General features: G+C 44.8%; 1 protein-coding gene across 1 annotated transcript in view; it reads right to left on the reverse strand.

Moving 5' to 3' along the window:
* The window catches only part of LOC128705288 (calcium-activated chloride channel regulator 1-like), a 49238-nt gene extending 39358 nt beyond the window's left edge, over positions 1–9880 (reverse strand). The window contains exon 1 of the mRNA XM_070080409.1: positions 9339–9880. Within this exon, the coding sequence (XP_069936510.1) occupies positions 9339–9500 (162 nt within the window). The 5' untranslated portion in view covers positions 9501–9880. The remainder of the gene's footprint in view (positions 1–9338) is intronic.
* Positions 9881–12298: the final 2418 nt, after the last annotated feature.

Consider the following 12298-nt stretch of genomic DNA (forward strand, 5'->3'; position numbering starts at 1 on the left):
CTAGTGGCCTAGGCCAGTAAGGTCCAAGTCACCTTGTGGCCTTGGCCAGTAAGGTCCACGTCACCTTGTGGCCTAGGCCACTAGGTGACTTAGACCTTACTGGCCTAGGCCACTCAAATAGAGAGCAATACATCAAACCACTGGCTCAAGCCGTACAAATAACCCACTCATATATCTCTGAGAGATTTAATATTTTATTTAGGAGGTATACTGACCAGTAACTTGCAAACTATGTGCTATAGTCCGCACCAGTTTTTAACCTCGACCGCCGACTCCTCTGATCTCGGAAACGAACCCGAGGGAGTCGGTATACAATACCGTCTTCTTATCGGTATTGTATATCATTCCTCTACAACTTGTTAGACACTGCAACATCATAGAATATTGGATCAGAGGACATCTCCACAACCTTCTTCATTACTATTGGCCCGTCCATTGGGTATGACCTACTTCCACTGGAGAATCCCGTCTACCAGTGACAATGTCAGTCTGCTACCCGTCCCTCACCACCTGACACCAGCATGTAAGTGCCAGCCGCCTTACTTGTGCTCTTCACCAACTCCAAGGCTGAGGGACTGATTACCCCATCTTTTGTATATAATTCTACTTTCTTCCAATTATGTCTTTGAGTTTGTAATAAAACCACTGGATGGCGAAACGTCTACAATAAAGATACCCAGATGTTGTCTGATGGTCATCTGACTCCCGGTTTCACTGGACCGTTTCTCTGATCGCGCAAACGAACCCGCCGTCTCGAGGCGGGTTTTGCTTGAGGTTAGTAAGCAAATGTTGCCACAGCTCTACGTGGCTCTGATAAAAACACAAGATAAAAGAAGCACTGCAACAGGCCTACTGGCCCACGCTAGGCAGGTCTAAACTAGGAAGGATTAAGGACACTGAGAAATATCGCTGGCCAAAATCCTTCACCCCTACGGACACAGATCAACAGCAGTTCAAATAAGGACACAAGCATCAGCAGGTACGTGAATTAGGCAGGGCAGGGTGTGGACGGCTACATTGTACCCTGACAGGGAGCTTCCAAGCAAGGAGGATACGTCTGTCTGGTAAGATTAGCCCAAAAAAGGCAGCTGGGGTATAAATGACTTTTTAATGGTGAACGAAATGCGTTTGTTTATACTTGTGGACGGTGTGTGTACCCTATATAGTCGTCTGGTCAACGGGTCTCAGAGCATCATCAGTCCTATTTGTAACGTATACCTGGACGGTGTTTCCGGGGGTCAGTGTCCTCAAGACAATATCTTAGACCAGGCCTTCTGGTGGATCAAAGCCCGATCAACCAGGCTGTTCCGTCTAGTTGCACACAAACCACATTTAATAACATACGAACCGCAGCTTGGCTGAACATAAGAATCACTGCAGAAGGCCTACTGGCCCATAAGAAGGAAGGAGCACTGAAACAGGCCTACTGGTCCATAAGAAGGAAGAAGCACTGCAGCAGGCCTACTGGACCATGCGAGAAAGAGAGAGAGAGAGAGAGAGAGAGGGAGAGAGAGAGAGAGAGAGAGAGAGAGAGAGAGAGAGAGAGAGAGAGAGAGAGAGAAATTGATGCTGGAAGTAGCGGTGCTAGGAGTCAGCTAGCGTGCTGGGATAGCGGTGCTAGCGTGCTGGGATAGCGGTGCTAGGAGCCAGCTAGCGTGCTGGGATAGCGGTGCTAGGAGCCAGCTAGCGTGCTGGGATAGCGGTGCTAGGAGCCAGCTAGCGTGCTGGGATAGCGGTGCACTGCTATGTTAATTGCTTAGTAAGGCTGTGTCTCAGCAGGGCGCCACCAACACCAGTTTGGAACCTACGTTAACTTCTGCTGTCGCTAAGAACATAACTGCTCCTGCTGCCGCTTATCTGGAGGTTATTCGGGGATCAACGCCCCCGCGGCCCGGTCCATGACCAGGCCTCCCGATGGAACAGGGCCTAATCAACTAGGCTGTTACTGCTGGCCGCACGCAGTCCAACGTACGAGCCACAGCCCGGCTGATCCGGCACTGACTTTAGGTATCTGACCAGCTCTCGAAGGCAGCCAGGGGTTTATTGACAATTCCCCTAATGCTTGATGGGAGGCTGTTGAACAGTCTTGGGCCCCGGACACTTATGGTGTTTTCTCTTAGTGTACCAATGGCGCCCCTACTTTTTATTGGGGGCATTTTGCATCGCCTGCTCAGTCTTTTACTTTTGTAGGGAGTGATTTCTGTGTGCAGATTTGGGACCATTCCTTCCAGGATTTTCCAAGTGTAGATTATGATATATCTCTCTCTCCTGCGTTCCAACGAGTACAAGTCAAGTGCTTCCAAGCATTCCCAGTAGTTAAGGTGCTTGACAGAACTTATACGTGCAGTAAAGGATCTCCGTACACTCTCTAGATCTGCGATTTCACCTGCTTTGAATGGAGATGTTAATGTACAGCAGTATTCCAGCCTAGAGAGAACAAGTGATTTGTAAAGGATCATCATGGGCTTGGCATCTCTCGTTTTGAAAGTTCTCATTATCCATCCTATCATTTTCTTTGCACGTGCGATCGTGGCACTGTTGTGATCCTTGAAAGTGAGATCCTCAGACATTACTACTCCCAGAAGTACAAAAGAATATTAACTCAGGGTTAGGGAACTACAGCCCTAAGAGAAAGGATGTTCAGTGTAATTCAACACCCATAGAAATGACTGGAACATAAACCAAAAACTATGAGATACATCCTGGGAAGCAGACACGAGCCCTTACATCCTATACAGTTCCTGGAGGAGTTACAGAAGCATACAAAGACTAGGTTATTTTCTCAGATATTTATATCCCGTTGTGACGAATTAGACACCCAGATGTTGCATGTGTTTAATTCTTCATCTTGTCGGTAGTATATACCGGATGTGACTTGCATCTGGCTGCGTTGGCCAGTAGCTCGGGTCAGTAACTTGGACCTGCCTTAACATGGGCCAGTAGGCCTCTTGCAGTGCTCCTTCCTTATGTTATGGTATAAACCTTGGTATAAACACCAGGACATATTTATTAGAAAACGTTTCGGTCCTGGGACCTTGATCACTTCTAATATGCATGTTAAAGACTGTATATATAGGTGGAGTGACACATTGTGACCTGAAGGGCTGTGAGTGACACATCGCCTACACAGTAGGCTTCTTCAGTCGTGACCTGAAGTGAGCTGTGAGTGACACATGGTGACCTGAAGTGAGGTTAGTGGTCACAAGAGGTCATACGGTTCTGAGCTGCTTTGGAGATTAGTGTGGAGGGTTACAAAGCCATGGCTGCTGAGGCAGATCGTAGCCACCTTGAAAAGCATAAATTAATCAACGAATCTCAGCATGGTTTTACAAAGGGGCGTTCCTGCCTTACGAATTTATTAACTTTTTTCAGTAAGATATTTGAGGAGGTAGATCATGGTAATGAATATGATATTGTGTATATGGACTTCAGTAAGGCTTTTGACAGGGTCCCACATCAGAGACTATTGAGGAAAATTAAAGCACATGGGATAGGAGGAGAAATTTTTTCCTGCATAGAGGCATGGTTGACAAATAGGCAGCAGAGAGTGGGGAAGCGTCGCGAGCGGTGTTCCACAGGGGTCAGTGTTGGGCCCCCTGTTGTTCACAATCTACATAAACGACATAGATGAGGGCATAAAGAGCGACATCGGCAAGTTTGCCGATGACACCAAAATAGGCCGTCGAATTCATTCTGACGAGGACATTCGAGCACTCCAGGAAGATTTGAATAGACTGATGCAGTGGTCGGAGAAGTGGCAGATGCAGTTTAATATAGACAAATGCACAGTTCTAAATGTTGGACAGGACAATAACCATGCCACATATAAACTAAATAATGTAGATCTTAATATTACGGATTGCGAAAAAGATTTAGGAGTTCTGGTTAGCAGTAATCTGAAACCAAGACAACAGTGCATAAGTGTTCGCAATAAAGCTAACAGAATCCTTGGCTTCATATCAAGAAGCATAAATAGAAGTCCTCAGGTTGTTCTTCAACTCTATATATCCTTGGTTAGGCCTCATTTAGATTATGCTGCACAGTTTTGGTCACCGTATTACAGAATGGATATAAATGCTCTGGAAAATGTACAAAGGATGACAAAGTTGATCCCATGTATCAGAAACCTTCCCTATGAGAATAGACTGAAGGCCCTGAATCTGCACTCTCTAGAAAGACGTAGAATTAGGGGGGATATGACCGAAGTGTATAAATGGAAAACAGCAATAAATAAAGGGGATGTAAATAGTGTGCTGAAAATATCTAGCCTAGACAGGACTCGCAGCAATGATTTTAAGTTGGAAAAATTCAGATTCAGGAAGGATATAGGAAAGCACTGGTTTGATAATAGAGTTGTGGATGAGTGGAACAAACTCCCAAGTACAGTTTTAGAGGCTAAAACGTTGTGTAGTTTTAAAAATGGGTTAGATAAATGGAAATAAATGGTATAAGTGGGTGTGAGTTGGACCTGATTAGCTTGTGCTACTAGGTCAGTTGCTGTGTTCCCTCCTTAAGTGAATGTGACCTGACCTGACTAGGTTGGGGCATTGGCTTATGCCGGTAGGAAACTTAGACCTGCCTCGCATGGGCCAGTAGGCCTGCTGCAGTGTTCTTTCTTTCTTATGTTCACACCCCAACGGTCAGGTTCAGAGTATATGACCGGCCCACACCGACGACCGGTAAAAAAAAGGTCGAGACAATAACAGAGAAAAAGAAACCGAACCCGGGATAAAGAAGACACGAAAGAGGATGTAATAAAACATTAGATAAGCTTGAAGAAACCATTGGAGATAATAATGTATTCGTTAGTGTTCCCATTGAAATTTTGGGTTGGTTTAGGGGCAGGAAACGGATTTAAGAGAATGATTTGGTCACTGTGGTTCCAGTCTGGACATAACTCTTAAAACAACAATGTTTTTAAGTTAATGAGGAGTGTTGTGCGGTGGTGTAGCTGGCCACAGGCCCAGCAGGCTCGGCCAGATGTACATCCGGTGTGCAAGACTTTTTTATATTAATTCCGATGGGTTAACTCAAAAAAGTCAAACATATGAGGCCTGGTCATGGACCTTGGCACGGGGGCGTTGCCCCCCGAAACTCCCTCTTGGTAGTGCAGCTTAACTTAGTGCCCTCACTAAGAGAAACCACAACAAGTGTCCGGGGCCCAAGACTGTTCAACAGCCTTCCACCACCCATAAGGGGAATTACCAATAGATCCCTGGTTGTTTTCAAGAGGGAGCAGTTATAGAGGCTAAAACGTTGTGCAGTTTTAAAAACAGGTTAGATAAATACATGAGAGGGTGTGAGTTGGACCTGACTAGCTTGTGCTGCTAGGTAAGTTGCCGTGTTCCTTAAGTGAATGTAATCTGACCTGACTAGGTAGGAGACTTGGACCTGCCTCGCATGGGCCAGTAGGCCTGCTGCAGTGTTCCTTCCTTCTTACGTTATGAGGAAGGCACTGATTGGTGAAACGTTTCCACAGTAAAGATACCCAAGAGTTTCACATGTGTCTAATCTGTCACCTCGTATTTATCTCCACTGTTTCTGCTTTTCACTCTATATGCTGGACAGTGGCCGTCTCCCGTAGCTGGGTTGGTAGAGCACTCAGCTCACATACTGAGGTCCGTGGTTCGATCCCCGGTACAGGTGGAAACATTACGACGTGTTTCCTTGAAGAATTGAGACACTTAAGCAACATATGGGAGTCTTTATTGAGGAAACGTTCCACCACACAGTGGCTTCATCAGTCTTATACAAAACAGGAAGGCAATCAGTCCTTCAGCCTGGAGTCGATGTGTTCAGTCCATAAATTTTGTAGAATGTACAACATAGGGCAGTAGACGTGGCTTATGTACTGTAGTCAGGTGAGGTGAAGCAGGAGGCGGGGGGGGGGGGGTCATAGTGGTAATATCCACTAGTCGAAGTAGTCAGGTGAGGGGAAGCAGGAGGAGGCGGGGTCATAGTGGTACCATCCACTAGTCAAAGTAGTCAGGCGAGGGGAAGCAGGAGGAGGCGGGGTCATAGTGGTACCATCCACTAGTCGAAGTAGTCAGGCGAGGGGAAGCAGGAGGAGGCGGGGTCATAGCATTCTACAAGATTGATGGACTGAACACATCGACTCCAGGCTGAGGGACTGATTACCTCAAACTCATCCTCTCCTTAACATAAGAACGAAGGAACACTGCAGAAGGCCTACTTGTCCATGCGAGGCAGGTCCAAGTCTCCTATCGGCTTAAGCCAATGCACCCAACCTAGTCAGGTCAGGTCACATTGACTTAAGGGAGGAACACAGCAACTGACCTAGTAGCACAAGCTAATCAGCTCCAACTCACACCCACTTATACCATTTATTTCCATTTATCTAACCCATTTTTAAAACTACACAACGTTTTAGCCTCTATAACGGTACTTGGGAGTTTGTGCCACTCATCCACAACTCTATTACCAAACCAGTGCTTTCCTATATCCTTCCTGAATCTGAATTTTTCCAACTTAAAACCATTGCTACGAGTCCTGTCTAGGCTAGATATTTTCAGCTCACTATTTACATCCCCTTTATTTATTCCTGTTTTCCATTTATACACTTCAGTCATATCCCCCCTAATTCTACGTCTTTCTAGAGAGTGCAGATTCAGGGCCCTTAGTCTATCCTCATAGGGAAGGTTTCTGATGATTGAGACACTTATGCAGCATATGGGAATCTTTATTCAGGAAACGTTTCGCCACACAGTGGCTTCATCAGTCCAATACAAAGAGGAAGGCGTAAGGAGAGGAGGAGTATGAGGTAATCAGTCCCTCAGCCTGGAGTCGATGTGTTCAGTCCATCAATCTTGTAGAATGTACAGCATAGGGCCGTAGACGTGGCTTATATACTGTAGTGAGGTGAGGTGAAGCAGGCGGAGGCGGGGTCATAGTGGTACCATCCACTAGTCGAAGTAGGTCTTTGTCCAAAGGTTGAACAAGTGTTGAAGAATTCTTTGTAACAAGATCCCATGATGCTGCAGTGTCTGACAGTTGTGATGAATGGTTTGAAAAACCGACAAGTTGAAGATTGAGACATGCAGCATATGGGAATCTTTATTCAGGAAACGTTTCGCCACACAGTGGCTTCATCAGTCCAATACAAAGAGAAAGGCGTAAGGAGAGGAGTAGTATGAGGTAATCAGTCCCTCAGCCTGGAGTCGATGTGTTCAGTCCATCAATCTTGTAGAATGTACAGCATAGGGCCGTAAGGTTTGCTAAGCTCCTCTTTACATTCCTTTAGAACCCTTGCATACAGTTCATCAGGGCCTGGGGATTTGTTAGGTTTTAATTTATCTATTTGCCTAAGGACCATGTCACTTGTGACCCTAATAGTGCACAGTTTATTATCGTCCTGTTCTACATAATTTATCATTACTGGAATATCGCTGGTATCCTCCTATGTAAAAACTGAGAGGAAGTATGTGTTCAAAATTCTACACATTTCCTTATTACTGTCAGTGAGCTGACCCGAGGAACTTTTGAGTGGGCCTATCTTGTCCCTGATCTTACTTCTGTATACCTGAAAGAATCCTTTTGGATTAGTCTTCGATTCTCTTGCAACTTTAACCTCATAATCTCTTTTTGCTTTTCTAATTACCTTTTTTATTTCTATCTATAACTGAATATATCGATTTCTTAATTGCCCCTCTCCTCTTTTGATTTGCCTATATATGCCTCTCTTTTGACCAATCAGATATTTTAATCTATTGTTCATCCATTTAGGATCATTTTTGTTTGATCTGCTTTCCCTATTTGGAACATAATTTGACTGAGCAGCTAGAACTATGCCCTGGAAAGCGTCATATCGGCATCCATCACCACCTACCTGACCCTTAGTCAGGTCATTCCAGTTCAGCCCACCTAAGTAATTTTTCAGTCCTGAAATCAGCCAAGCGAAAGTCAGGGACAGAGACGATTGCCATTATTAGGGGAATTCCATGATATATTAAAACTGAGTGATTTGTGATCACTTTCCCCAAGCTCATCATTAATCTCAAGATTGTTAGGTAAGACACATATGCAACAATTAGACAACTTTATTCCGAAACGTTTCGCCTACACAGTAGGCTTCTTCAGTCGAATACAGAAAGTAGGCAGGAACAGTAGAGATGTGAAGACGATGTAATCAGTCCATCACCCTTGTAGTCGTAGAATTTGAGGTTGTCAGTCCCTCGGCCTGGAGAAGTTCTCCAGGCCGAGGGACTGACAACCTCAAATTCTACGACTACAAGGGTGATGGACTGATTACATCGTCTTCACATCTCTACTGTTCCTGCCTACTTTCTGTATTCGACTGAAGAAGCCTACTGTGTAGGCGAAACGTTTCGGAATAAAGTTGTCTAATTGTTGCATATGTGTCTTACCTAACAACCTGTCGGTATTGTATACCATTTTGATGTTCAATCTCAAGATTATTAATTAGTTTCCCTACTGGCAAGAACCAAGTCAAGGAGGTTATTTCCCCTAGTTGGCTCTGTCACAAACTGTTTTAAAAAACAATCCTGGATCGTATCAAGAAAGTCACCTGACTCTAAATTTCCTGTCAAATTGCTCCAGTCAATCTGTCTATAGTTGGTAGAATCACCGACTGGTCCATACAAAGCAGGTCCTTATCAAAATCACCCCTACCCAATGACAGCAACCAAACCCAGCCCCTCCCACTCCCAAGGTCCTAGCCGCGATCACCCTACTCGGATTGTTCCACACGGTTGTTAGGTAAGACACATATACAACAGTTAGGTATCTGTATTTCGTAACGTTTCGCCTACACAGTAGCCTTCTTCAGTTGAGTACAGAAAAGTTGACAGAAGCAGAAGATACTTGAAGACGATGTAATCAGTCCATCACCCTTGAAGTTTTGAGGTGGTCAGTCCCTCAGTCTGGAGAAGAGTATTGTTCCACACATCCACAACTCACCTGTGTCGTTCCTAAACTTAAATTTGTCCAACTTAATTCCATTATTTCTGGTTCTTATCTGGTTCCACATCCTCAGTACTTCATTAATATCACCTTTAAGGTAAAAAGGACACAAGTGAAGCTATGTGTCATTTTATTGTGGCAACGTTTCGCTCCTGGAGAGCGAAACGTTGCCACAATGTCACATTAGTTGCACTTGTGTCCTTTTTGCCTAGGAAATATACCTTTGATATGAGTTTCGAGAGTTTCTCTCTGAGCCCGGCCATAGACCAGGCTCGTCTGGTGCTTGCCTGGTCAACCAGGCTGTTGCTGCTGGAGGCCCGCTGCCCCACATATCCACCACAGCCTGGTTGATCAGGCACCTGAAGATAAGAACAGACAAAATCAGTCGTAACACTTACTTGAAGTCCCTCAAGAACTTGTTGGCAGATCGTAAGTGGAAGACCCTCGTCGAGGGCCACTACCACACCCTGGTAGCCTTGGTCTGTCAGGACGACCCTGGACGACCAGCTGTAACTAACACTCAACACCAACACAAACAACCACTTGAGTAACAACTCCATCTTTTGAGTGTCAGATCAACTAGTCGGAGCGAAACGTAGTCATTAGTTACCTGTATTGTTCCGGTCTCGGTATTGTACCTTTTAATTCCAATGTTATTTCTTACGCAGGTAAACCCTAATGGTCGTCGTTAAAGACGACTATCACAGCACTAACGAGGTAATTACACTTTCCCCACTAAATAATGATTTTAAAGAACCTTATTTACACCGTAATTAATCACTGGTGAAGAAAATCGTCATAAGTATTACTCTCACACATCAGTTCTTCCGTCGTTTTGGGCTTAAAATATTTCGTACAAGTCCCCGGAAAGATGCTGGCCAAGTCAGTGAAGGAAGAAGCGAGAGTGACGTGTATACCCCCCCGTCGCTCAAGCTAAACTGAGATCTTAAGACGCTGGGAGAAGGATGCTGTGGGTGCTCTGGCAACGTCAACACAACACCCAAGTTATCGTACGCTTCTCCCTTGCCAGCCGTGAGACGAAAATACCTATCCAACACCCACAAACCTCATTTAAAATTTATAAATTTCTGATATTTCAAGATGTCAAAAAGCAACTACGACAGGTAATTAATTTTGCAATTGCAATTTGTTTTAATTAAATACGACAACACATACTTAAACAGCTCTGAAGATAGCATCAATAGTGACCCGAAACATCTCTCAACCCAAGTATCATCTCAAGAACTACAAAGAATCGTAAATAATTGCTGCAACTTAATATATATTCGTTGCAGCAACACCGTAGCTGCAACATGTAGAGCAACAGTGAGGAAGTTCCTTATAACAAGGGTCAGCAGCCCCCTCCTCCTACCCCTCCCCCTCACTAACAAAATAATTCCCCCTCCCCCTCCCCTCAACCCAAATCCCTTCATCTCTCTTTCCCCCTTCCTTTAGTTCCCTCTGCTCCTCCCTATTTCCCTACCTCCCTCCCTAATACATCCCTATATAATCCCGTAGCTCGATTGGTAGGGCACTCAGCTCACACACTGAGGTCCGAGGTTCGATCCCCGGTACGGCTGGTAACATTAGGACGTGTTTCCTTAAGACACCTGCTGTCCATGTTCACCTAGCAGTAAGTAGGTACCTGTGTGTTAGTTGACTGGTGTGAGTCGCATCCTGGGATAAAGTTGACTTAATTTGCTCGAAATACTTCTGGTTGATAGACTGATTACATTATCTGTTGGTTGATGGACTGATTACCCAACTGTTGTACATGTGTCTTAATCGCCAGCTTCTCGCTATTTTGTACCACTGTCAACAAGATAGATTGGTACTTTTCTTCCGTCTTGTAAATAAAGGTAACAACTGTACTCTATGGTTTAACTAAGGCTCTCTTTTGTGTGCTTCAGAGTCCACATATTCTTGAGGACATTTTGAAACAGAGGTGAGAGCCTGCACCAACAGCAGTAGGCAAAGACAAGTGAATGATTGTGTCTTGGAAAATGCATGATTGTGTTTACACAAGTGCTCGCATGTGTCTTGCCTACATGTCCAAATCACTGGCAGTGAGAGCTCCTCATGCCGGGAATTTCCTGTTGGCTGTCCAATATTCCTCCTTTGGCACTTGTACCGACCCTCAGACTATCCACACTGGTGCTGTACCTAGCCTTGATGCCTCTATCCTCACCAACAAAGTTGACGGTTAGTCGATCTCTCAAACATCACGTATAGAATACTAAAATACCAATGTATTCTTTGACTTCTGTATACCATGTTACATGGTACAATATAATTATCTGTGTATTTATGAAGGATGGAGTGGTGGTGGAAATGGGCAAATATAAATACTCTTTTTCTTATTTATTGCTCCGAGGTTATGGATCCTCACAATTTGCATTAGAGGTGGACCCCATGTTACACACACACACACACACACACACACACACACACACACACACACACACACACACACACACACACACAAACCAGGAAGGTGGTTGGGAAAGTATATTTGGACAATTCTTGATGTTTCCTGGTGTAAACAAAGGTGACCTGGTGGTACTCCTTCAATCTTCCTTCAACTGACCCACAAATATTCAACTTTTGCAGAGATTTACCATTATTTTACACTATTTGCAGTTCTTGTACAGGCTACGAGGAGGAGGAGGAGGAGGAGGAAGGGGATGAGGAGAAAATGCAGACTTCAACTCTAGTGAAAATTGGTAGCCATTAGCCCCGTCATCCTGTTATCTCACCTCTACCACTTCTCCTCTTCTGTTTCACCACTATCTTCTTGTGTCATGTTAAAAATTACATCTTATTCGGCCTATGTCACACACCCATATAGGCATTCCTTCCCAACCAGTGAACTAGGTGTGGAGGGTGTAATGAGTAAGAGCCCCCTTGTTATGCCAGTACCTTGCTTCAACTTGACAATTACAAGCTTGCTTAAGATGTTAAGTGATGCGGCACACACGTGAATCATCCTTGGCAGATTTACCACCATGTTTGGTTGCTACGGTTCTCACCGTGTGTCTTGCTGGTAGTTGTAAGTCTGGTTGTTACGGTTCTCACCGTGTGTCTTGCTGGCAGTTGTAAGTCTGGTTGTTACGGTTCTCACCATGTCTTACTGACAGTTTTAAGTCTGGTTGTTACGGTTCTCACCGTGTGCCTTGCTGGCAGTTGTAAGTCTGGTTGTTACGGTTCTCACTGTGTGTCTTGCTGGCAATTGTAAGTCTGGTTGTTACGGTTCTCACCCTGTGCCTTGCTGGCAGTTGTAAGTCTGGTCGCTACGGTTCTCACCGTGTGTCTTGCTGGCAGTTGTAAGTCTGGTTGTTACGGTTCTCACCGTGTGTCT

Source organism: Cherax quadricarinatus, unplaced genomic scaffold, assembly GCF_038502225.1.
Source record: "Cherax quadricarinatus isolate ZL_2023a unplaced genomic scaffold, ASM3850222v1 Contig413, whole genome shotgun sequence".
In the NCBI taxonomy this organism is placed as follows: Eukaryota; Metazoa; Arthropoda; class Malacostraca; order Decapoda; family Parastacidae; genus Cherax; species Cherax quadricarinatus.